The sequence below is a fragment of the Henckelia pumila genome, chromosome 4 (assembly GCF_033568475.1).
Source record: "Henckelia pumila isolate YLH828 chromosome 4, ASM3356847v2, whole genome shotgun sequence".
NCBI lineage: Eukaryota > Viridiplantae > Streptophyta > Magnoliopsida > Lamiales > Gesneriaceae > Henckelia > Henckelia pumila.
The window spans coordinates 138,029,639-138,056,668 of record NC_133123.1 but is presented as its reverse complement, the minus strand read 5'-3'; the positions used below and the strand labels follow the sequence as shown (position 1 = coordinate 138,056,668).

General features: G+C 34.1%; 3 protein-coding genes across 5 annotated transcripts; 2 read left to right on the top strand and 1 right to left on the bottom strand.

Moving 5' to 3' along the window:
- The first annotated feature begins 3,861 nt into the window (after window positions 1-3,861).
- LOC140861853 (uncharacterized) lies at window positions 3,862-11,896 on the top strand. Its single transcript, XM_073264851.1, has 7 exons — window positions 3,862-5,316; window positions 5,394-5,553; window positions 5,829-5,911; window positions 8,399-9,292; window positions 9,399-9,630; window positions 10,872-10,954; window positions 11,760-11,896. The coding sequence occupies exons 1-7, from the start codon at window positions 3,862-3,864 to the stop codon at window positions 11,868-11,870; spliced, it is 3,018 nt and encodes a 1,005-aa protein (XP_073120952.1). The 3' UTR covers window positions 11,871-11,896.
- A 19-nt stretch (window positions 11,897-11,915) lies between these two features.
- LOC140864076 (NAD(P)H-quinone oxidoreductase subunit M, chloroplastic) lies at window positions 11,916-13,052 on the bottom strand. Its single transcript, XM_073267988.1, has 2 exons — window positions 12,445-13,052; window positions 11,916-12,274 (listed from the first exon to the last, which is right to left on the bottom strand). The coding sequence occupies exons 1-2, from the start codon at window positions 12,883-12,885 to the stop codon at window positions 12,095-12,097; spliced, it is 621 nt and encodes a 206-aa protein (XP_073124089.1). The 5' UTR covers window positions 12,886-13,052; the 3' UTR covers window positions 11,916-12,094.
- A 464-nt stretch (window positions 13,053-13,516) lies between these two features.
- LOC140863689 (glutathione S-transferase TCHQD) lies at window positions 13,517-16,221 on the top strand. 3 transcript variants are annotated; one of them, XM_073267287.1, is made up of 3 exons: window positions 13,517-13,910; window positions 14,906-15,210; window positions 15,305-16,221. In XM_073267287.1, exons 2-3 carry the CDS (start codon window positions 15,002-15,004, stop codon window positions 15,897-15,899), a joined length of 804 nt encoding a protein of 267 aa, XP_073123388.1. In that variant the 5' UTR covers window positions 13,517-13,910; window positions 14,906-15,001; the 3' UTR covers window positions 15,900-16,221. The 3 variants fall into 3 exon arrangements, with proteins under 3 accessions (XP_073123388.1, XP_073123389.1, XP_073123387.1); XM_073267288.1 differs by having other exon boundaries at window positions 13,517-14,489; window positions 14,553-15,210; XM_073267286.1 differs by having other exon boundaries at window positions 13,517-15,210.
- The last annotated feature ends 10,809 nt before the right edge of the window (window positions 16,222-27,030 follow it).

Here is a 27,030-nt window from a genome sequence, read left to right as displayed (position 1 = left end):
AAAACCAAATTGAAAATGAAAATGAAATTTTTTATATATTTTGGTGGTGAATTTTTAAAACTCAAAATATTATATTTTAATTGATGTATTTTAAATTAAAATCGAAAAAAGAAAAGAACCAAAATTTATTTCATATAATTTGAATTTATAATTTGTTGTTAACTTTTATTATAATTTTTTGTTTAACTTTTCACTTAAATATATTAAAAGTAAAGTTAATTGAACTCATTTCTTGAATACTCATATTTTAGGGATAATTGTAAGAATGAAATATATTTTAAGTGAAGTATACATAAATTTTAAAGTTATAAAAGGCTGTAAATATAAGCTCGATACAAACCTGAGAGATGCATATGTAATTTGCATTCCGAAACCTCTTCATAATTAAGACCAAATTCGACTCTGGTTCTAATTAAAAATGTACATCGGCTATGCTAAATAGTTGTTGCCCATTATAGTCGTTGAGACTTGGGACCAACCGACTACTCTCTGAACGACTATAAACCAATAAATTGCATATTAGTCCTTATTATTATAATCTTCGTGTGACTCTCAACGGCTATAAGTCAATAAATTGCATATTAGCCCCCAAATGAGGTGTTTTATCTGCATATTGTCAAATTTTTTTGTTGTAAATAGTTGTTCATTTGCTAAAAATATCACATATTTGTCAATTCCAACTATCTTTTGTTTAATTTCTAAGTTCCAACAATTATTGCAATTTTATAAAGTTTACCAATTGCCTAAATCATTCAGTTTTCTCTCCAAAATTATTTTTCCCACCATATAATTTATTTCTTTTGAGTATACTACAAATCATTACTATCTTTAATTTAATATTATTATCCAATAGTTTTTATAGTGGCCTCTTCTTCAAGCCATGGTGGTGGTGCTCGTGAGAATGACGTTAATGTTATCAATTTTGAAGATAATTTGAACTTCCACAATTATGTTGGTGCAAATGATTCGGTTGGGATAATTTGACATCACTTCGAAATCCAACACAAATAAGGTACAAATAAACTTGTTGCAATTTGTAAATTAATCAAGCTAAACTTCTTGTTAAATTTGTGGTTCCGGCAGTGGAACCAAACAAATTCAATTTTTTTTAATATAAAAAATAAAACATCGATGAACAAATTTTTGCAACCAGGACGTGAAAAACCAACCCAAGAACAAATAAATACTAATTTTGATCAAATTTCGTAACAACTGCTGGAATTTCTTTATATAGAACTCTTGTTATATTTGAAGTTAGATGCAAACTATCTTTTTTTCTTATTTGCCAACACAATGATTTTCTTGAACTTTTCACCATTGTTCACCATAATTTCTTAATGTTTATCAGCATGCACTTATGGAATATTGTCCAAATAAGGATTATAAAAAATACAAAAACTCATATCATGCATGAGACAGTCCATTTTGTTATATGGATCTTCGACCGAACTTGGCTTATGAAAAATTATTATTTTATGTCAAAATTATTACTTTTTATTGTGTGTATGGATTGTATCGATTCGTCTTATATGATATATATAGATCCGTGATATCGTTTCGCGAGAAACATGCTATATATATATAAAAAAAAACCTTTAGCAGTTCATCTAAAAGATTAAGTACATAATTGGTTTGACAACCGAATATTTGAAAACATTTGTGTCTAAATGACCAATCAATTATCTGAAAATAGAGATAAATGTAGGGGTGAGCATTCGGTTAATTCGGTCAGAAACCGAACCGAATTAACCGAATTGCATTTTGGTTAACCGAATCGAACCGAATTTATACTAAAACCGATTTAATCGAACCAAATTAAAAATCGGTTAATTCGGTTAACCGACCGAATTAACCGGTTTTTTTAAAAAAATTAAAAAATTAAAAAATTTATAAAATTAATAATTTAAATATGATATTTTTATCATTTTAAAAATATATTGAGCTTAAAAAATTAAAATAAGAAAAAATAAGTAAAATATTAAATATAAAAACATTTAAAATATATTATAAATTATATATAAGGCCTAATAAAAAAAAATTCAAAATTTAATTATTTATAATTCGGTTAACCGAATTAACCGAATTTTTTTTTAAAACCGAAAATCGAACCGAATTAACCGATTTAACCGAAATTTTATAACATAAAAATCGAATTTTCGAATTAACTGAACCGAATTTTCGAATTGATTCGGTTCGGTCGGTTAATTCGGTTTAACCGAAATTTTGCTCACCCCTAGATAAATGTTGGAAATTTTGGTTGCCTTGAAAAAACCACAATATTGCATCGTTATTTTTTCCAAAGAAAAAAAATGTAGATTTATTATTTATAAAATATCACTTAAATATTTAAGATTTGTCTCCTAAAACGGTATTCATACAAAAAGTAAAGAAAAAAGAAAAGTTAATCCTAGTTGGGATTACAACTTACATAAATCTTTTACAAGCAGAATTATAATGCATAACATAATATTGATTTAAAAAAAAAAAACATAATATATATATACACATTGTTTTATGTTTACCATTATATTATTGCATTGAATGTACGAGGTTTACCAAAAATGCTGACAATGATTTATGTTCCCAACAAGTATAATACACACACTGACACACACCAACTGTCAGCATTCATATTAACAAGGGATACTGATTTCGGCGGATCTCGGAGTTCTCGATTTCTCCGTGGCTTGGGTATGTAGTTAATTTACTCTCTTTTTAAAACGTTTTTATAACTTATTTCACGATAAACCCGTGAATTTGTCACCATTAAACTCTTGAATATCATTTGCTTTTTTTTTCGATCTGTGTATCATTTGTCTAAATGTACTTGTGTTGATTTATGACTAGAGGAAAAGCTTGAAAAGATGAGAAATTTTTTGTGTTGTTTCAAATGGGATACGTTTGACGAGTGAAAAAATAATTGGTTTTTCAGTTTTAAAAAAATGAGAAAGTTAAGAATGAGACTGCTGAGTTTTTCCTTTTTTTAAAGGAAAAAAAAAAAAAAAACCAAAATCCCACGTGAAATATGGGGGATGATTGTGTCGACGCCATAGAAATTAAAACAGACATGTAAGTCGTTGAATTTTTTTAAAAATCACTTGATTCATGCATCCTTGCTATCGCGATTTTTTGAAATGCTTACTTTTATGGCTCGTAAACTTATTTTTGAACGATTATATACCAAATTTACGAAAATAGTCTTTTGTTAATCTATAAATGCGATTTCTTGAAAAACCTACTTTTTGTGGCTCAAAAACCAGTTTTTTGAACGATTTTACACCAAATATACAAAAATGCTATTTTGTTAATCACACATCAAGGTTGAGCCAGAAACCATTCGAAGGTCGTGGTTTCTAGTATAGAAAATCCACGTGACCTTTTTGGACAAAATATTTTTTAAAATTGGTTTTTAAGATGCGATACGGATGTCTCTTAAAAAAATTAAGTTAGCAAGGGTAAATCGTGTTTTTCCCATAAAGGGCTGGGAAGTTTATCAATTTTCAAGGCGATAAAGTGTTTTTGATATTTCAGAAGAGGTTTTGGTGAAAAAACTCTGAGACTTCCGAGAAGTGTAAGAACAAATGGGGTCAGTGTTTTTGATAGCTTTCTTTAATTATAAACACCAAATCAAAGTATCTTTCAATATCATTGCAATCATCTCACATGCACCTTAAAAAGCGTTACATGCCTTAACATTTTTGATAAATTCTTGTGTCAGTTTTTCCATCTTGTTTTGGAACGCCAATCGTCACAGTAGAGAGTTAAATTAGCTGATCATGGTTTGTGATTTTGTTACCTGCATGTATAATTTATGCTCTTGGCTGAAATGCTTGTGGTGCAGCACAGGATTTGAAAGGAACAATGAATAAGCGAAACAGGTCGAATGATGAAATGAATGAATTTATAAAACAGTTGAAGTCTGAGACTGTAAATCCTGATTACCGAAAGTTTCTGCTATCCAACTTGAGAAGACCACAAAGTAATTACAAACCACAAAAAAAGGAGAACGTCAAACGAATTTGTGTAAAGAATGATGATACTGATGAAGTGATCAGTGACTCTCAGTACAAACTCTTCTTCGAGAGCCTCGAGAAATACGAGAAGTCGTATGTTCTCGAGGGCAAGATCAATGGTGCACCGGTATGTGTTAAATACGAAAGAGAAAGAAGATTTGGTGGAAAGCTTGAACCTAAAGGTGCAAGGAAGATGAGGAAGGATATCGGACGAGTCGATGGTGCTGCTGCTGATCAGAGTCCCAGGCTTCCACATAAACAGCCACCTGTGAAACAGCTTGCATCTGACAATAGAAGAAATGAAATCTTGAAGAAGAAGCCTGATCTTAGGAATAAGGGGATCATCAAAGAATCAGAGGTTGGGATTTCCAAATCTCTACGAAAAAGGATGGACAATTTGAGAAGCTGTAAAGTATCCAAAAATATGACTTTTGTCCGGAAAGAAAATATTGTAACTAAACATCATAGTGAACCTCATGATAGCCAAGCTGAGTTGAGAAGAGCTGACAAGGGAAAGGATGTGGCCAAGGCACACTACGTGCCCGACGGTGGGAATCAGTATCAGAGTCCTGGCCCGAGAGATAATGTAAAGTCAGAGAATCAGAGTAAGCCTGCTGGTCAAGCTCAAACAATCAAGAGAAAAGAAGTTCTCAAAGGCAAAAATGTAGTTCTAAGCCAGCACAACCTGGATACAAAGAAACATGTATATCTAAAGCCTGAACCAAAACATAGTTCCATGACAAAAAATCAGGTTGATCGAGTCAATCAAGTCGCACCAAGTGAGGAAGAGAAGGAGTTCCAGCGCAAGCCAAATTTGCCAAAAGTGATGGGGGGAAAGAATGTGGTGACTTATCACTGTGTGGCCAACAAAAAGGCTGTGCGCTACAGAGACAACGAGCCTTTGTATCCGAAGCCTAGTCCAAAGAAGAAGCTGGAAGAACATCATCACAAAGATGTTGATCAAACTCAACCAGGTAAGAAATACGAGGCGCAGAGCCAGAGAAAATTAAGGAAAGTGGTCCTTGGAAATCACGAGATTAAAGTAGATGATGCAGCCAGCAGAAACAATGCAGCTCAAATAGAAAATAAACTTCTGTCTCACAAGCCTTGTGTAAGGAAAAATCAGGTGACAAAAAATTTTATTGATCAAGCTCGTCCGAAACAAAGCAGTAGAATGACCATGAAAGAAATAGTAATCAAGCTGGATGACAGTGATTCTGATGTTGAAATCCTAGGCAGTGCATCATTTTACAGGGCTGCGAACCAACGCTCAATCTCGTCTTCAAAGAAATCTCACAAAAGTGTATGTTGTCTTTGCATTTATGAAAAAAACTTGCGAAGAATTTGTAATTTTGATTCCATGTTGATGTTGTTAATCAGATGATGGAAGATGACGGCATTGAGTTACTTGGAAAGAGGAGTTTGCAATCTGTGTTTAGGAGACAGGTCATGAATGTTCTAAGGAAACCATACGACAAACAGGAGAGCAAGAGGCTTCAGAAAGAATTCATGGCCGGAACTTATGTCAAATTCCATTCAGGTCAGTTTGCGGTCTTTTATGTTAGAACGAAGCAAAAAAGTCACAATTATATCTAATTTAATTTACAATGAAGGCAAAAGAAACAATAAATCATGACATTAAGCATTTTATCCTTTTATATGTTTGATTCTTTAGTCTTCTACCTGTGCCTCAATTAATGTAGCACTAAGTCTATTACGAGTAATATGTTTAGTTCTGCTCTGTGCCGGTGCTACTAAATGCAATTTATATGGATCCTTTGAGTAAACAACGCTTTCATCTTTTATTGCATGAAGAGGTTCTGAAAAAACTCACGACATTCCGGCAAAAAAAGGGAAAATGCTTGGCCCTTTTACGTGGATTTTTCTTTTGGGTCAAGGTTAGTGAATTTTCTGATCACATTGTTTGCCACAACTCATTGCATTGAGTCAATTAAGCATCTTCGTTTGGTTTCCATAGTACTTGATCACTTATTTGTGAGCATACATTGAAAATGAAAGCTAATATTGTATTTGAAAAATCACTACTTGTTTCTTTCTGGTTGAGTTTTGTTCTGATCGTGCATACTTTCAAAAACACGTTTCGAAGAACAATGAGGGTCAGTGACATGATCCACTCCATGGTTTTTTTTGAAGAAGGATGCATTTTAGCAATTTGATTTGATTTAAAGATCACATTTTTTTTTCTCAGGCTAGCTGTTGCATATTAATTATTTATACATGTTATATCTCGCCTTTTCCCGTCTTAGTTTCCTCTTTTTCGATCTTTGAACTCAAGAACCTCGTGTCTGTTGATCAGAATTTGGCGCAAGAAGGATCGTTCAAACCATGGGAAGATGAAGAGTGCCTTAAAGTGGATGCAACCTTGTTTTGATATATGATCTGGATCAGCATGAGATATAGTTCAAAGGCAACATTGTGGAGTATGCCTTGCTGGTTTGCTGCTTGTTAATTCTGTAATTTCTGCTGTTGTTGTGAGGACTACATTAGTTTTAGACAAAATTTATCATGTTTCATGTTTTTTTTTTTCTCGTGGACTTCAAATGATTTTCTGAAGATTGTACTAGTTATTGACTTCTTGCACTTTAATTTATGATTCTATTGTTACTAGTTTCCAATTGAATTAGTAATTTTTTTTTTAAAAAAAAGAAATTTATTTTATTAATCATTATTAAAGTTAAACAAAAATTCAAATGGATAGGTAATGATAAATATATATTTTTAGCAATATTAAAAATATTAGAATATCAAAGATAAGATATGGATTTACCTCAAGTATTATCATAGTTGTGGAATTAGTGTATAAATTAATAGATGGTTTGGTTGAGCTTATAAGCTCTATAAAACAGTGAAGCTTATAAGATCTTAGAATTTGTTTGGCAATTATTTGGTCAAAAAGCTTATAAGCAGTCAAATAGTTTTTAATATCGATTTTTCTAAATTAAAATGTGAAATATTTTTATTTTATTGTAATATAGGTTTAATATTTATGATAAAATTTTAAAACTATTTTTAAATAACATTCATAGTATTATATTTTTTGGTAATTTTGACAATAAAATGATCTTATAATGTCAAACACATCAACATCTTTAATTCATTTAAAATAAGTTTATCCAAACATTTAACAGCTTATTTTTAAAATAAATCGTGACAGCTTATAAGCTATTAAACCAGAGCATTTTACTTTAAAAAAGTGTTTTTTCAAGTTGAATTTTAAGTAAAATTTGTTATAATTTTATGCTTGAATAAATAAATTAAAAGCACTTTTTTAAGTTGAGTTAAAGAAAAAACATTTGAAAAGTTATAAATATGAGCTTTTAAAAAAAATTACTTAATTTTGAATAATAAAGTGATTTTATATCCAAGCACATTTGAAATAATAAAATCAATTTTTAATTTTTTTTTTTCTCTTTTAACTTTTTAATCCAAACGCATTTAAGTTTAGCAAAACACGATCTAAATACAATTCGGATAATAAGTTATTCTCAAAAGTACTCAAATTATTATTATTTGAAAATTTATTCATCAAATAAAAAAAATTTCATCACAAAATATATTTCAATCAAGTGTATAAAATAAATTCGTAATATATCTATATCTTCTCATATATTTTAATAAATTCGTAATAAAAAAATGGAGAGAAGAACAAGAAGATATATCATATCTAATTATCTTTCTTCTGCACCTCCAAAATCTTTTAAACAATAATTCTTTCATAACTTCGTTTCCCCATATATATTAATATTAATATTAAGACGCCCTAACCCGCAAGATGCGTCCTCTCATATTCATAGACCAGCTACAGCTACAAGCAGCGCAGAACGCCGTCGTTTTCCTGGAGAATTCGCAGCAATCGCAACAATTTCTCTTCACCGCAAATAAATATAATCCACGTTTGTATCGGAACGACCATTTATGTATATCTTCTTGTTTACTGGCCTTTGAGTGATAGTGTTATGAAGAAGTTCAGGTATGAATTTATTGATGATTTTGGAATCTGGGTATTGTTTAGTGGTGGCAGATAAATCTTTTGAATTTGCGTGGAGTTAATACTTAGGTTTGCCACACGATTCGCTTCTTGCTTCTTTTATATTTTACGTGGCTTGGGATTGTGACTTATTGAATGTTTAAACGGTCATAAATGAATTCCATGTTACTGCCTCGTTTTTATTTCATATTGAACGTTAGGAAGCAGTTGCGATGTCATTTTTTCTGTGATTCTGTTATTTGGGCAAGAATAGATACGGGATTTTGATATTTCATGCCGATTTTCGAACTTTTGTTTTTCATATGCAATGACATTTTTTCCCGTTTCAAGATTGGATTTTTCCTTTCCTCTGATGGTTGATCTTTCAAGGCTCTAACTGGGAAGAGAACGGCCTCACCCAGAAAAAGGAGGAAATAAGTGGTCTCTTCCAAGTCCAAGTCAAATGGTTCGAAAACAAGAGAAGTTTACTGGACTGGAGAACTTACGTGACCATGATGCATATAATGATTTTGTACTTTCCGGGTCAAGGGGCGCACAGCTTGTTAATATGGAGGAAAGTCATGATGTGGATATGGACTACAGTCACTTTATATTGGACATCCTGACATTGGACAAAAAGTTTGGACCAGTTAAGAGGCGAAAAGAGACGAGCAACAAAGTCGTTGGGAATGATAGTGATGATGACTGCTACATTGAGGAGGCGAAGAATGACCCTCAATATGAAATGTTTTTAAAAAATTTGAAGGAACATGAAAAGTCTTATGTATTTCAATTTGAGAGAGCTGGTTCACCATGGGCCATTAAATACGAAAGAGAAATTAGTTTAGATGAGGAATGTGATTCAGAACCTGAGAGGAGATTAAGGAGTGAGATAAAACATGATTATGGACTTCCAAATCGGATGCCTCATATAGAAAATCAGTGCAAGCATTTATTGAGATCTACTTCAGTTGAGATGAACGAGAACTTGACCCCAAGAAAATCCAAGAAAGAGGTCAAGAACCTGAAGTTAGAGGCAGGAAAACACGCAACTAGTGAAATGGTGTCAGATTTGGACTATCTTACTTTCCTTCAAAGTTCCAAATTTGTTGATGATTACTATGTTTGCACATTTGGGGGTGGTACAATAGTGTATGAGAAGGTTGACATGGAGAATAATCAGGAGAAAGAGAATTCTGATGATGAGCACTCTTCTGACGTGGAAATCCTAGATGCATCTGCATTCTACAAGGAAGGAAAGTCGAAACCTTCTGTGAATGCTTCACCTGAAGTTAGTGAACATGTTTGCTGATATTCTAGTGCGGCACACTTTCACCAATTCTCCTTTTCTATTTAACAATCCATACCAATTTCTGAGTTTTGATTTACTTACGCAGATGATGAATGGGAACATCTTCCGGAACCTCAGTGGTCAAACCATGCAATCTAGTTTTAGGCAAGAATTAGTAGCTGTTCTTAGAAAACCATATGATAAAGAGGAGCACAAGAAGCTGTTGCAAGAAGTTAAAATCCGCAAACCAGAAGATCGCCATATGGACTTGCGTGGAGGGAGGGAAAGGTCATGTGCAACAGAAAAAATTGGAAAATCTTACATGGATAGATTCCCTGGTCAGATATTGTTTTTTTTTTCTCTAGATTGACATTACCATGTCTTAATTTTTCATGTTTAATGATCACTTTGATTTCTGTGCATGTGAGTTTTGTCTTGAAGTTATTGCATCTCTTTAATTAATTTTTTGGCTGTTTGAGTAGTTAGTTTCATATTAAGAAATGCAGTCTTATGAAAATCTGGGTAATTTGTGGAAGGAAAGTTTTGGATTCTTATTGTTTTGGAATCATTTGGATCGGGTAAAGCAGTTTATGTGGCCATTCCTTACGATGACCTTTCTCATCCTTTGGTTCTCGTAATCAATATAATTGAAACTCTTGATCAGCACTTAAACAGTCTATCATTGTACTTTATAACACTATACTGTGGTCTGACATGTTATATCCATACTGGGACGGCAACAGATTTGAAGATCTTTTGTTGCAGATCACCTACTTATGTGATATTTAGCTCCAAACTCTATTACTGGTTATTTACTGTGAGAAAATGACGAATAAAAGAAACTCTGTTGATGATAATTGAATTAGAAACTCTGGTCATTGAGGGAACTTCTCTGATGGCTCTTAAACCTTGCTGGTTGTTCCTTGGCTTGCGTTCGTTCTTATACTTACCATTGGAATTCGCTTTTGTTAAGAATTTGAATGACTGAACCTTTTGCATAGAACTTTTCTTGCTCAGCCAGTAGTGTAAAAATGAAGTGTGTAGAGTTTTTCTTGTTCAGCCTGCAGTGTAAATAAAGTTGCCTACTGCGCTTCTGAGATTTGTCGTGTCTGTTGCATCAAGATCACCAAAATCATCGTCTGGATTGCTGTTTAGATGAACTACAACTGTCAGTGGAGAGAGTTGATGGTGTTTTTCTCGTCAGTTCACTGTTGGGAATGCTAAGTATACTGTTAATTAACAGATGAAGTAACAAGTCTCTTGTTCACTATGTTCTCAAATTGAAAGTAGAATTTGACATAATCTCTATTATTCACATTCCAATTCATGTTAAATAATTAAGTAATATGTCATCTGTCTGTTTGAGTTATAATCGCTGCAAAAATCATTTTTCTGTGAATTTACCGTGGCCACCAGCCATCTTGTCCTTGCTGATTGTCATGGGCTTTTTGTTGTTTGTCCTCCAATTTGTGGCTTCAACATCATTTGATTGTTTCCATCTGCTTATGAATTTATTCCCAATTCGCTCATGTTTTTGGAATAATTGCCTCCTGAAAATTGATGCATTTAATGAATGCAGGTCTGCGAAAACAGCTCGTAAAATTCCAAGTTGATGAACCTAAATGTTTGAACCTCTTACGTGGGTTCTTCTTCTGGCTTCAGGTCGGTGTCTTTGTCAGAGTTCATTTCTACCCTATCACATGGTTTTGTAACAAAATGCAATTATTTCCGTGGCTGGTGAATAAAATCACATAAGTCGAATCCTTTCTTTTTGGTTCACTTGTCTATAATTATCCAAAATAAGATGTGGAGTTTTTTGGTTGAAAAGAAGCATGTGGGCATCTGTCGTCTATGTTCTCTTTTTGTCAATGTCGGAGGTCGAGGTATGTTTATGGAAGTTTTTGGGTGAACTCAGTTTGGTAAGTAGGTGACTCAAAAAGTCAAAAGTTTTGAAACAAAACCTCGGCATATCAAAATAAAATAGAATTTATTTGGGATAAAAAAAAAATGGTTCCTTGGTTTTGAAAAGTGCAGATGTTTGTTCAGTGTCAATTTCCTTGCTTGTTAACCAAATCTATGAACATACTTATTTAGGTGCGATGAACTAATCTGGTACTTAATTTCATGGTTCAATCCCTTAGTTTCATTCTCCTAAGCTTGAATTATATGATTCTCTAAGTCAGTTACTCAACTCAAAATCCCTGCCAATTGCATTTCAATGCCCCTCTTTGCATTGTACATTCCTCTGCCACGGGTAGTCTGCCCTTGTCGAAAGCCAGCAGACCCTTTCATGACTAGATGGTGACAACTTCATGACTAGACGGTGAAAGAAGTTACAAGCGTGACATGCAGCATATCTTATGAAAATACTCCAGAATCAAGCATGCACTAGACCTATTGATATTTTAATTATCTGTTACAAGGTTCTATCCCCTGATTAAAATTTGTGTTTCCTTTGTGAAACCAGAAATTTTTGCAGGAAGAATCATTTGAACCTTGGATGGATGCAGAATGCCTGGCTATAAGTCCAGAAGTTTGCCATCCTGGATTTTCCCCAAAAAGGAGAAGGAAAAGCTAAAAATGGGATGTTTGTGGCTCAAGATTTCGAAATCAAGGTTGTCCATTTTGCTACGCTACTAGTTCAACCATTAGAATTTGCACACTCTGAATTAGCATTAGAAGTTTACTTTTGAGAAACAAAATGGTGAAAAAAATTTATAGTGTATATATTGGATGATATGATTTCCATTCTCCTTGCATATAAGTCTCCCTACCTTTGAATCTTTATGTACGAAACTTCCACTATTGCACATCTTGAAGCTGTCCATCGTAATTGAATCCCACCCGTGGTTTTCCCATGCTGAAATTTAAGACCTTGGCATCCATGTTGTATTGAATTTCTCCTTTATAAAGCATATTTCTGATGTAGTGCTCAATGTCTGAACCAATCAGGCGTAGTGTGTATTCTGTCAATGGAGCTCCCTGTTTCATTGTAGCATTACTATGTTAACAATAGGTATTTTGCATTCTATAGTGTTTCTGTTTGCAATTTGTGTTAGAACACCCTTGTTTGTTTCCTTTATCTTGAGATTTCAGTTATTTGGAAACCAATTGCTGAAGGCTGGAAAAGAAACACAGAGGGGTTGCATTACCTCATAATGGTCCACAAGCTCCTGGAAATAAGAGTAAACTTTGTTACTAGTCTCATCTGTCCACACGAACTCGTCAGTTGGATCAAGAATAATGGTAAGCTTATCCATCTGCGTTTGATCGAACTCGCATGTTTCGGGATCAATATAGGCTGCATATATCCTTACATGCCGTGTTGTGCTGCTCAGCCACTGCCCTCCATATTCCTTGCCCATGTTCTTACTCTTCACATTCAATTGTCGCTCTACCGGCCTCAATGGCGTCGTTGCTTCTGCGGCCTGTTGTTTCTGGTTCATGCTATCCTTTTCTTTTTCTTCTTCTTGCACCTCTACTTGCTGAGCTGAGATTGAGAACAAGCTTCTCTTTTTGAGGTGTTTTTGGTCATTACTCCACCCGCGCATGGAGAAGCCGGTGGAGGCCATGTTGATTGAAGTTGCAGCCATGGCTTCTTGTTACTTTTATTTTGTTTTATTTTTGCGATATGCAGAGTATTGTTGAAATGTTGGTATGGAGGCAAATGGGCTATGTACACCAGTGACTTGTGGATAAGGAATCATGTTTGTAATTCTCTTTTTAAAAAGTAAGACAAATGTATGCCACACAATTTAACAGACAAATGCTAGAACGGGGGATCACTTCGAGAATTTAAGAATCGTGTAATAACAACAAACGAATTTCAGAATCCAGTCGAGGCAACGGTATACGTTTTGAGAGGAAAAATATATTATAAAAAATAAAATAAAATCATTTAAATTATGTTTTGAGTCAATTAAAAATGAAATACTATGTTACCCATCGTCCGATTTCATTTCTTTTTATCGAACCAACATAAATCTCGACATTTGATTATTTTGTCCTCAAGGGAGAATGAACCGACAAACTTAATTGATTATTTTTTTATTTTTATTTTTTGAACCCAATTGATTAATTTTCTTTTTTAAACATATAGTTCAATATAAAATCGGGGGGAATTCTCTAAAAATTAATAATCATAATCATTAAAATGGTGGGGTGGTGGGAAATTATTGTTTTAAGAAATCAAGAACAATCCCTTAAAAAAAAAAAAGAAAAAGAAATCAAGAATCAATCAACGAGTATCACAGTTAACTTCTCGTACCTTTCCTCTGCATAATAAATTCTTATCAAGCAGCAGAAACTGTCGCCCCGCGTTGTCGAAATTTTTCCTATTCCTTTATTCTTAGCTTTTTTTTATATCCCTTTTAGCTTTTTGATCAAGTGTTCCTGTAAAGACACGACCTTTTAATTCTGATCTGGTTCGCTCCTAATATATCTGCACAATAAAACCCATAATTTTCTGAAGAAAGTCTTTTTTTCCCTGAGATCATCTGGTTTTCCTCTGATTTTCTTGGTGCAATCCGTATCCGTTGTTTTTGTTTTGTCCCAAAGTTTTAATCTTTTTTTCTCAGGCATCTTGGAGAGTGTGATTTTTGGTTATCTTGGTTTTTTGGTGAGTGTCTCAGTCAGTTATTTTTGTGTTTATACTATTACAAATCGTGTGGATTATACTTGGTTTCCTAATATAATTTAATTAACCGCGAAACTTAGATAAGATTAAGAAAAAGAACAGTTTAGTTTTTTTTGGTAGACCTGGATGACCTCTATCTTGGTAGTGAATTCAGTGCTTTGTTAAAGCAATATAGTATGTTGTAGTATATGTTGTAGTCGATGACCTCTATCTTGGTAGTGAATTCAGGGCTTTCATTAGATGATGTTACTTCTTTTCTGTTATTCATTACATTAGCTATACTTGGTTTTTGGTTGTGTTTCATTTAGTTACTTTTGTGTTTATATTATTGCGAATGTGTGATTTTACTTGAATTGCTGTATAATTTAATTAAACAGCGAAATTTAGGCATTAAGAGAAAGAACACTGATTTTTTTGGGGGTTGGGGGATGATTTGGACCTGGCTGACTTCTGTCTTGGTAGTGAATTCACTGGTTTGTTGAGCAATACAGTTTGTTGTATTATTTTTGTTTCTGTATTTGTCATCGGTTCTGGTTATGTGGTTATGCTGTAATGATGATGGTTGATTGGTGTTAATAAGATGCGGTTTGCTCTCATTGAAGGACCAGAATCTCAGAAAGAGAGACTTGGGCCTGGCAAAACCTATTTATTTCAGTAAAATTACATAAAAAGTGAGTCCCTGTGTGTGTGTGAAAATATGTCCAGTGCAAAAAATGAGTCTCTATGTGTGTGTGAAAATATGTCCAGTGGACTACTTGTCTGTACTGATCATATGAACATATTTTACCTTCTGCTTCCACACCAATTTTGCCCTTTGTACTAAGTCGGACAGCAAAGCAAGCTTACTGTATACCTAATTTGTAGCTTCCCAGTTTATATAACAAGGAGATATGACCATTAATCCCTGAAATAGAACTATTGCTGCCTTTTATCATGTGCACCGTTTTAGACAAATGACTTGCCATTATTAAGTGCAGGTTTTTCATCTCAAAGTGAGGCGAGTGATTTTCGTGAGCCACTGCACGAATACTGAATGATAAAGTGTACATTCAAACAGTATAATTTATCACATCATGCAGCTATATCATCATCCTTATTCATTGAACAGCCAAAGAGTGAGGCTTGCATTAGAAGAGAAGAACATTGACTACACATCGTTCCACGTTAATCCCGTCACAGGCAAGAATTATGATTCCGGTTTTTTCAGGATGAACCCAAGTGGCAAACTTCCAGTCTTCCAAAATGGTTCACACATTTTGTTCAATACTGTAGAGATCATCCTGTATGTCTCATCTCCCTTTTTCCATTAGTTTCTTGATCAACCCTTCAGGGAACAGTTCATTTTATCCGTTTCTTGTTTTTTCCCACTATTACAGGTATATTGAGAAAATAGCAATGGTCTCTTCTGGTGGTGATGACACAGCTCTTAGCACCAGAGAAGTTGTCGAATGGATTCATAAGTTACAAGAGTGGAATCCCAAGTTCTTCACCCTCTCCCACCTTCCCCCAAAGCATCGCCTCTCTGTTTCAAGATTCCTGAGGCGCGTGATAATTGCTAGGATGGCTGAGTGCCCAGAATTAGCCAGTGCATATCATCGTAAGCTTAAAGAGGAATACAAAACAGAAGATAAATTGAACGAGTCAGAGGCAGTGAGATTGAGTGAAGAACATCTCAAAAGAATTCTTGATGAAGCAGAGATTAAACTTGGTGAAACAACATACCTTGTTGGAGAAGAGTTTACATTGGCGGATGTTGCTTTTATTCCTATCCTCAGTCGATTGGTTCTGATGAATCTAGAAGAAAAATACATAAGCAGCAGGCCAAATTTATGCGAATATTGGGACTTGATGCAGAAGAGGCCTAGCTATAAAAAGGTGATTGGAAAGTACTTTGATGGTTGGAGGAAGCACAAGACACTGCTGAAAACTTGGTGTGTAGTACAAACCAGAAGTTTACTCAAACGATATTAGCAAGTGTCTGGGAGAAATTAGTGGAAGATCGAAGGGGTTCGATTTTTTTAAGTTGTAAATGCATTGTTTGTGATCATGGCTTTTTGGATTTTGTATGAATTTTTATGAAGGAAAATCCAGGAACCTGACTAAGGTGGAGGCTTAGTGAATTTTGAGTGAACCAGTGTATACATATGGACATGAAATTTGAACAAGGTTCAAGGGAGTCCAGTCCTGAAATATAAAAATAAAGTCCTCCATCTGCTTCTATATGATTTCTTTTTTCTCTCACATTTTGGAAGAGAAGAATACATGCATAAAGTATAATTCATTTTGTATGCAATTTCACCTCCTCTACTACCTTATATTACCTTCGGTGTTATTTATGTTTAAATGTTCTATTACTGAAATTCCACTTTATATATAAAATAATAATGATTTTATTCATAAAGTAAAGGAGTGCATTTATTTTTAATTTTGATTGTTAACTTTATTAATCTCAAATCAATATAAAATACTTACAAATCAACGTCGTATACCAAAGGAGTGGGAACTTATGGCTCTAGTTTGATTTCTATGGCGTGCCACTTTTAAATTTATCTCAACTACATTATTCCTTACCGCTATAATTCCACAAATGTCATTGTAAAAAAATATCAGACTAATGTAGTGTTTGTAAATACTTTAAAAAATGATTATGAACTTTTCTTTACAAAATTTGAAAACTTTGTAAGAAAAGTTAAGAATCATTTTTTTAAACATTTGCAACACTATCGAACAGAGGAACATAATTATTTCTATCCATTTAAGTGGTTTAAGAGTTTAGATTTGATTATTTTGCTACGTTACTGATTAAATTTACCATGATAATTTCATTTTTTGTGGGGAAAATTTTTAGCACATTTTTATAATCTCCTTTTTTTTTTTTGACTCCATTAATATTACAACTCTTAGCAATACAAACAGCGGAATACAGAATTGAGTGTTGGCCGGAATGCGAGAGAATGCAAGAAAGATGCATTAAAATAGTTCGTTGTTCCTTAAACACACCAAATACGGTGGATGTGGACACTGAAAACAAACGAAAATATGCACGAAATCGAAGGTGATGACACCGACTCAGTATTTGCGTGTAAACAAACAAATGTATGCATGAATTCCATGGTTATGACACCAACTCTGCCCGTCTCAATTATATATGTTTTTATCTAAAAATTATAAGAAATAAGTGTATTATTTTAAAATTTTAATAATATATTTATATTTTACTCATTAATAAATTATTTACTCAAATATAATATATTTATAAATATTAATAAATACTATAATTCTGCTGAAAACCCGTTGCGTGCTCATATAGTCCGTTTTCTTTTAATAAAAAAAAAATTTCTAAAATTTTAAAAAAATAAAAAATATATAATGTTTTCCTAAACAAATATTCACAAAAAATACAATAGATATATCAATTTTATAAAGTGGAAGACATTTTTGTAAATAAAAAAAATCAAATGGCACAAATTGAGTGTCATTTTGGTAAATAACAAAACATACAATGACTAAAAAAGAGGAAGTCATATAAAATGACTAATTAGCCTAATATTTTTGTTTTAATGAAAATTAAGTTAGGATATAATGAAAATTTCAAATCAGCTTCGTCAATTAATTAAAAGTTAATTAATTAGATAGTCTCTATTATAATAATATAGTAAGATATAATAAAATAATCATCCATTTTTTGAAAAAAATTATATATATTATAAACCTACACTCAATAAATAAATCATATACACGATTAAAATATATTGAATATCAATAAATATATAATAAAATAAATATATTTATTTATATTTAAATTCAAACACGACTGAAAAAAATATAAATTTACAAATTTTTAAATATTTTTTTTAAAAGAAAAGATGGTAGAAAGTAGAAACTAGATTATGTTATGTTATATTATATTATCTTTCAAAAAATACAAAAGATTGTCTCCCGATTTATTGTACCCAAAGATAAATCTGATTCATTTTTGTAAAGAAAAATCCTCAAAGAAAATGATTTTTAAACTAAGATTTGCATATTTGAAGTGAATTAAAAATTCATAAAATAATTTTAACTTTTTTTCAAATAAAAAATAAAAAATTTATTGCATAAATTTGTACTGTAGTAGAAAGTCCAACTTGGTATAAATGATGATTACATGTTGGATTACAAGAATCCACCTGTTTTTGATTCCCTCTTTATTATTTGGTTGAAAATATAAAAAAAAAAAATAAAAAATAAAAACTAGAAATATTAGTTTTCCTTTGCAGCCGTTACATTTTGCAAGCCAACAGTCTTTTTCCCTCTCCCTCACTAATTTGCATTACACCCTTTCATCAACCATGGAACAAAGCGGTGGAAGCTCTTCGCCTGAACCGGTCCGCCGCTCTAAACCGGCTGCCACCGTCGAGTCCTCCGGTGATCGCCTCCGCTTCCACGTGGAGCTGGTTCCCGGAGAAACCACAGTCGTTTCCTGGAAGAAGCTTCTGAAAGAGGCCAACTCCAGTAACTCAACCGAGGCTGGCGCATCAGCTTCGGGTCCTCAGGTGGAAGCCCAGCCTCCGCCTACGTCGATGGCTTCGACTTTTCCGAAGCAAGAGGCCAGTGACTCACAGCGCCAGGCTGGGTCGAGCCGTCTGAACAATGTGATCGAGAGAATCGAACGCATGTATGCGGTACGTCGAACTGAATCGAACGATTTCATGTTAATTTTAAGGTTTCGCGTCGAAGTTCTTGTTTGGCGGTGCTTTTGTTTAATGCATGTCTGGTTATTCAACGATTTAATTATGTGAAGCACAAGGTAATAAAGATCGCGTTTTTTTGCGCATTTAATGTCTTCGTGTTTGAAATTTCGGAGAAAAAAATGAAAAATCATGCTTGCATTGTTGATAAAGATGCAGTATCAGTGATGCATGTTCATTTAAATCGATCTTTGCTTTAATTTACGTCGTTAATCACACAGGATTGGATTCTGCAGCTTAATGATTTATTAAGCTAGATTTATGTTAATAAAAAAAATTTAATGTTTTTAACGTTCGTGAGAATTTATTTACCAGCTTTCAATACTTTGTTTGATCATGTTAATGTTTAATTAAAAAATTAATCTTTGTGAACCGGGTAATTTTTGGTTTCCATTTCATGTGCTTTTGTCGAATTTACAGGGCAGTGGAAGCAGTGATGACGAAGATGCGATGCTGGATGACGCACCAGATGATGATGATGATTATGACACAGATGATTCCTTCATCGATGATACTGAGTTGGTAGGTGTTGCACGACAATCCTTTGGCTATGTTGCGGATACAACGCGAACTCAACCTTATGGCAAAGTTGAAAGTAGATTTTATGCATTATTTGCTAAGCTCCTTACAAGTTTTTTTATTTGTGCAGGATGAGTATTTCAAGGTTGATAACATGGAAACAAAACATGATGGTTTCTTCGTCCATCGTGGGAAATTGGAGCACATGTGAGTTTTGCGAGGCTATCTGTACTTTATTTACTCTTTGCGTTATGTGAAAGTCAGTCAGTCTTCGGAGTACCACTTATTTGATTGAGTAATGGTTTACCCTTACTTTGATGTAGTGAGCCCACCATACCACATAACCAGCAGCCAAGAAAGAGGAGGCACAAAGATTTGGCGAAAGGTCATGGCGGAAGTGATGATGGAAATGATGGGACTAAACATGTGAAATTGGCTGTCAAAGGTAAAAAGGAGTCGTCGTCGATGAATAAAAAATCAACAAGTCAGTCACTCACAGTGGCTGCGACAGATGCGCAAGTTCAAGCCTTTCCGACCATTGCTTCTGGGGTTTCATTTCCATTGAAGAAGAACATTGCCGGCACAACTAGTGCACAGGATCCTGCAGAACCGTCTGCTATCAGAAAGGGCAAGAATATTGACTTGCAGGATGTAACCTTCATACCGGGAGTAGACGGATCTGATTTTGATGCAAAAATTGTGCTGCTTGATGATGCCATTACAGAGTTGAAGAAGATAGTTGACGAATGTATTTGATTACTTCTGTTGTTATTCTATTTTTTTCTCTACTTTACTATAACTTAGCCAGAGTTATTTACCTTTTTCTCGTATCCTTGGAAAATCAGCAGTCCAACCATCGGCAAAAGAAGTCCATGATCCTGATAATTCTTCTCAGGCGGTCAAAAAGAGGCTTCCGGGTGAAATAAAGCAGATACTTGCCAAAATTGCTAGATTGATGGTACTTAATGACTAGCAAATGTCTTGTTGGTTCATGTTTGTTTTTGCACCTAATTGCTTACTTTATATTCCTCTGTATTTGTGCTTCCATTTGGCTTTGTTCGGGAGCAATTATCTTTTGTGTTTATGCTGCAGGACGATACATATGATAAGCCCCCAAAGCACGTGCTTGCTCGTCTGATGGACATTGTTGGCCACTTAATGCAGCTTAGGACCCTAAAGGTATTCTTTTAGTAAAAAATTACTAATGAGGAATCACCGAGTCTTGCATTTTTTTTTTCTATTGTAGTGCTCCCCCCTTTCTTCATTGGTATCTAAAGCATTAATGATACTGAAGATAAGGTTGATCTCATGATTTTGCTATCTTGTGTATAAAGATTGCGAAGTTACTGACAATGATGTGGTTGTTGGCAAATATCTTCATGTGTAGCACTTCATTAATGGGCTAGAACCACTTAAAACTTGGAAAAGTTACAGAAAATCATGAAGCCAGCCACTTTATTAACATTCGTCTTCACGAAATTTGCTGTTTTATTTACTTACATTTTTGTGGTGACAGAGATTTCTCATGAGGGACAGGTATGTGGTGGCTAAGAGAAAATCCAATCTTAAAGACAAAAAAACGGAATGACTGAAATGCTTTGCTCTTAGATGTTTGTTTGGGCATGATTTGTAGGAACGTCAATCAATGCTGTCTTAACTTTATGATGGATTGTGGTGTTGAACAGAATTTTATATGATTGCCAAATTTTATAATTTTTATCTAATATTTCATACATCTTTTATGAAGCAAGCTGATTCTGTCATTGCACAGAAACACGGGAAAGTGATAGCGACTTTCTGCTTGACTTTCATTACATGTATGTTTCGCAATCTGAAGCGTTTGAATCATCTAGAACACTTATAATGTGCCAAGGCATTTCTCCTACCAAAGGTTTTCAAATTCTATATTCATGCAAAATGTAAGTGATGATGTCCTTCGTTTTAGAACGAAACGTACAAGTCAGGGTGGCCGATTGCGCCCACTGGCTGGGAAGTTACTTCTTAACTTTTTAGAAAAACCTTCCACTTTAGTTTGATATTGTCTTGTTGCACGCACTCCCTAAAAAATGATAAAAATGGTTGGTTATAAATGTTGTCATCCCTAACCTCGACTACCCTGATCTACCACATGTTAGATGAATCCCTCGTAAAACTCAGATGCATAGTGCAAGTTGGTGTAGGTTAGTCAATCCGAGAGACCATTCTCACAAATGAATTATACTATTTTTTTTCTCTTTATGGCTTTCTCTAAGAAGTACAAGGTTGTGCTTTTGGGAACATCTACTAGGCGTTTGTTCACATGAATGAGAAGTTTTAGCGGATATGAGTTTCCATTGGTGATTGGTGTCTAGTTGAATGAGTTGCAATTTTTTAATCAATTGGAACATCACTTAACTAGTAAAGAAACACAAGTATTGAATATAGAACTTGAAAATGAAGAGTATATAGAACTGAATTAATACATCGAATAATAAGAAAAATTTAAGGCTGGGATTTTAGCTGAAATAAGTATATTAAACTTTAGTTTAATATTGTCGTGTCACTTCCACAAACATTATGAAATGGTTGATTAAAAATCTTGTCCTCCCTGACCCCAGGTCCCTGGCTTTAATCCCTCTTGAAACTCGGATGATTCGTTCAAGTTGGTATAGGTTATTCAATCTGGCAGACAATTATATTCTTTTTATTGTTTTTGTGCTAAAGCTTTCTCTAAGATGTACATAGCTGTGGTTTTGGTAACATCTACTAGGCGTTTGTTCACATGAACGAGAAGTTTTAGCTGGGTTTCCGTTAATGTCTAGTCGAATGAGTTACAGTTTCTTAATCAATTAGAACACCACTTAACCAGTAAAGAGACTTGAGTATCGGGTGTCTAGCTATGAAGCTCGGCACAATACTTGATTAAAAAGGTCAGTCACCCGAAGGAGCGACATTGACCATTGGCATAGTCGTAGCGAGTAAGGTATATAGCACCTAATCATTCTGAATATTAAGAAAAACTTAAGGTTTGAATTCTATCTCAAATAATTATATTTGAACTTTGAGCTCAATATAAAGCACTAATGGTTAAATATATTGGCTCGAACTGGAGCTCAAGTTCGAGCTCGGATCGAAATACATTACGAAAAATGCGGAATTTGCGACTGCCGAAACTGTTGCAAAAACCATTGCCAAAGTCGATTAGCATCGATAGTTTTGAAATGCATCATTATTGGCACACGTCTTGTTTAATTGGAATAGGTCTGGATTAACGACGATTTAGTAGTAAAAACCGTCGCGATTTTGCCACGGATAGCGACAGTTTTCTTAGTCGCTATCCGCATGTTTTTCTTGTAGTTATATTTGAGCACGTTTGTGAAATTTAGACTCAAAGTCGGCTCGAAAAACATTCGTATGTTTGAATTTGGTTCAAATATTAATCGAATATTTTTCGAGTTAGCTCAAAAAGCTTGCGAGCTGGCTCGATTCATTTGCATCCTTGCTAAAAACACAACAAAAATAGTAGGTTTATTTACTATTTATTGTTAAATCTCCATGCTTGGGATACATGTCGAACAAAATACATTTATTATAACATAAATGAGATGTCAAACTGGTGACATTAAATTTAACTAGGAGTTCTAAATGTCACATATTAGACTATTAGTTATGTAAAATAAAGGAGGAAAGAAATACATGTTGGTTGTCGTTGTGCATATCTTTATCTACAAAACCATCTTATTTGGTTTGCCACGTTGTATCATTGCATTAAGGTTGAAATTTTTTCTTCTTTCTCTGTTTGAGCCTTGATTGTTTGTTGAATTGTTACCTATGACCCAATACAGAAACAGGAGGATAGGCGCGGTTGTTATTCCTTGGTTTAATTATAAGATGCACGTTCGTACTCCGTCAAAACAAAATCATGCTAATTTATTTTTCCATGCTTTAGCCTGCTTAATTTTATTTTTGTTTTACTTTTATGTTTGTGTTGTGGATTTGAGGAGCTGCAAGAGGTATATGTAGGTCCTTCAAGCACTATATTGTATGAGTGTGTTTTTTTATACTCACTGGAATCTTATTTGTCTCATATTTTAGGAACTAATTGCATCTAAGTGTTGTGCATGATTAATGCACTATAATCTCCATCTTTCCTGATTAATCAAGCGTACTTCCTTGGTCTGGCAGAGATACCTTAAAGTCGTGGCTGAGTCGTGCCTATCAGCCAGAGCGGAGACAGATGAACGGGTGCGCAAGATCAAACAAGAAGTTGAAGAGATGGCTAAGCTGTGGATTCCATTCATGAAATACAAAGTATGCCTTTTACTTTGAGCTTGTTTGGTTTCAAGAGCTGAGATTTAGTTGGTATAATGTACCTATCAAATGTAGATATCTTATTTTAACAATGAAAACAAGCTAAAACTATAAAATTATGCACTGTGCATAATTTGTGCTTGTGAGGAGATCTGATTGTCAATATTCATTTTTGTTTCTTCATCTGAATATCCACAAAATGTAGATATCTTATTTTAACAATGAAAACAAGCTAAAACTATAAAATTATGCACTGTGCATAATTTGTGCTTGTGAGGAGATCTGATTGTCAATATTTATTTTTGTTTCTTCATCTGAATATCCACACAATTTGCAGGTTGAGAAGATAATTATGACTTCAAATGATTTTCGAGAATCTGGTCCTGCAGAGAAAGAAGCTTTGATACGAAAATACAGCATGGATGATGCACTGGAGGATAAAATTTGTGACTTATACGACCTTTATGTCGAGGTAATAGATACTTCACTTCTTTCTTCTAGGGACTTTCCACCAGTAAATTTTGATCCTATATCCCTAATTTCTTTCATTCCAGAGACAAGAGGAAAATTCAGGTCCGCAAGTCGAAGCGTTCTACAAAGAGGTATGACTTATTACCAGATCTCTTATGCTTTATCACTAGATTTTTTTTCCAGAATATCGTTTATCGTTGAATCACTCTCACGTGCAATTTGTTCACATTTTCGTCTTACGAGCTGGTGTTTGAATTGCGAGTTATTAGGTGCACAAACCAGTCCTTGCATCTGGTTACCATATGCACATTGACACTGCAATTATTCCTTCCATCCAACATATTCCCCAATTCACTGAATTAAGACAATCTGTTATGATCCCGATTTATATGAATTAATTCAATATAGAATATATATATATATCCCAGAGCAAAGTCTGTAAACCCTAGCAGAATTGCTAGTAACTCCCTAGCCAAAGCTAGTTACAAAATCCAAAATAATAACATAATATCCCTAACCAGCTACAACTCCCACGTTTTAGATTTTTCTATGGGCTTGAGACTCTTGAGCCTCAATCCAATCTATCAAAACTCATAAGAAAGCCCATGAAACTTTAGTCCATAACACAATCCATGTATGATGTATCTCACATCATCTCAAGTGATACGTGTAATAAAAGATCTTTCATGGTTCGGTAATGACTTGCAAAGATAGGAAATGATATGTACTAAACATGCAACAGAGTGTTGAGGATTTATGCTGCAATGATTTTAGTATCTTTTCTTACTGTCATACTGTGCTGATATTCAAGGTTACTTGGATAGCTATCACTTATAAAATATATATTCTTTTTTAAAAAATTGAAATGAAAAATGGACCACTTCACACTAAATCAGCCAGTTTTTGTAAATGCTATGGATTAAAAGTACGTGTTTCGCATATAAATGCAGCTTGCAGCATTGTGGCCTAGTAGATTCATGGATGCCCTTGGTATCAGGGATGCGATATCAAGAGCGAAAGGAAGGAGGGGTTTACCGAGCAATTATACAATGGTATGGAGATTTTTCTTTACATCTTGGCTGTATATTGTCATGTTTTTTGCCTTTTAAATTAAAAGTCGTTTACTTCATGATATGCCTTTTAAAGCCTTAGTGAATTGGATACTCAGTAGCTATTAATGTTGCTCAGACACTCCTCTATACTCTAGAGAAGCAAGGAGGAGAGACGGCTCAAACTGCTGCCCCCATGAGTATTGCTTGCACAGACAAGCAGAAACAAGAAAGAGCAAGGGGAAGCTCCAGCAGAGAGGTGGATGAAGCTCGGTTCTCGCTGGAGAACTTGCAGGTTTCACAGGCAGAGGACCTGCTGAAACACCGCAGTTCTGTCCCGAAATCGTTCCTCCGCCTAGCTCCGCCTTCGGAATGAGCATCCGAGTTGATATGATCCATGTAGGGAGGGGGGCTATATGCTGCTGTTTATGTATGAATAACAAAACTATATATTTACCGATAGAATCACATAATTACATGTGCATTTTATACAAATTTGATATGGTGTGCTATTTATGTGCTATTTTCTGTTTTTGTGCTATTCATGTGCTCTGCCATTCAATGGTAAATCATAGCCAAAATCTGATACTATGTGCTGTTTATGTGCATTGCCATTCAACAGTACAAATTTTGGCTATGATTTATAAATTATGCAGTTTTTGCAAAATGGACACTGAAATAGAAGTCGAACTCTATATATTTGTAAATTTTTCAAGATCATCATTTTATAATATCTGTTTAGTACGCTGAGATTCCATCTAGATTACAATCTTTGTACAAATGTCTGATAATTGACGAATGTATTTGATTACTTCTGTTGTTATTCTGTTTTTCTCTCCTTTACTATAACTTAGCCAGAGTTATTTACCTTTTTCTCGTATCCTTGGAAAATCAACAGTCCAACCACCGGCAAAAGAAGTCCATGATCCTGATAATTCTTCTCAGGCGGTCAAAAAGAGGCTTTCGGGTGAAATAAAGCAGATGCTTGCCAAAATTGCTAGATTGATGGTACTTAGTGACTAGCAAATGTCTTGTTGGTTCATGTTTGTTTTTGTACCTAATTGCTTACTTTATGTATTTGGGCTTCCATTTGGCTTTGTTCGGGAGAAATTATCTTTTGTTTTTATGCTGTAGGACGATACATATGATAAGCCCCCAAAGCACGTGCTTGCTCGTCTGATGGACATTGTTGGCCACTTAATGCAGCTTAGGACTCTAAAGGTATTCTTTTAGTAAAAAATTACTAATGAGCAATCACCGAGTTTTGCATTTTTTTTTTCTGTTGTACTGCTCCCCCTTTCTTCATTGGTATCTAAAGCAATGATACTGAAGATAAGGTTGATCCCATGATTTTGCTGTCTTGGGTATAAAGATTGTGAAGTTACTGATAATGATGTGGCTGTTGGCAAATTTCTTCATGTGTAGCACTTCATTGATGGGCTAGAACCACTTAAAACTTGGAAAAGTTAAATAAAATCATGAAGCCAACCACTTTATTAACATTCGTCTTTACGAAATTTGCTATTTTATTTACTTACATTTTTGTGGTGATAGAGATTTCTCATGAGGGACAGGTATGTGGTGGCTAAGAGAAAATCTAATCTTAAAGACCAAAAAACGGAATGGCTTTCTTCTGAACATCCTTTGCTCTTAGATGCTTTTTTGGGCATGATTTGTAGGAACGTCAATCAATGATGTCTTAACTTTAAGATGGATTGTGGTGTTGAACACAATTTTATATGATTACCAAATTTTATAATTTTTATCTAATATTTCATACATCTTATATGAAACAAGCTGATTCTGTGATGCACAGAAACACCGAAAAGTGATAGCAACTTTCTGCTTGACTTTCATTACATGTATGTTTCGCAATTTGAAGTGTTTGAATCATCTAAAACACTTATACTGTGCCAAGGCATTTTTTCTACCAAAGGTTTTCAAATTCTATATTCATGCCAAATGTAAATTGATGATGTCCTTCGTTTTAGAACGAAACGTACAAGCCAGGGTGGCCGATTGCGCCCACTGGCTGGGAAGTTA

Coding starts and splice junctions, on each gene's coding strand:
- LOC140864076 (XM_073267988.1), bottom strand. CDS start 12,885: ATGGCTGCAACTTCAATCAACATGGCCTCCACCGGCTTCTCCATGCGC. Junction 12,275..12,444: donor AGCTTGTGGACCATTATGAG/GTAATGCAACCC, acceptor ACAATGAAACAG/GGAGCTCCATTGACAGAATA.
- LOC140863689 (XM_073267287.1), top strand. CDS start 15,002: ATGCAGCTATATCATCATCCTTATTCATTGAACAGCCAAAGAGTGAGG. Junction 15,211..15,304: donor AATACTGTAGAGATCATCCT/GTATGTCTCATC, acceptor CCACTATTACAG/GTATATTGAGAAAATAGCAA.
- LOC140861853 (XM_073264851.1), top strand. CDS start 3,862: ATGAATAAGCGAAACAGGTCGAATGATGAAATGAATGAATTTATAAAA. Junction 5,317..5,393: donor CAAAGAAATCTCACAAAAGT/GTATGTTGTCTT, acceptor GTTGTTAATCAG/ATGATGGAAGATGACGGCAT. Junction 9,631..10,871: donor TTACATGGATAGATTCCCTG/GTCAGATATTGT, acceptor TAATGAATGCAG/GTCTGCGAAAACAGCTCGTA.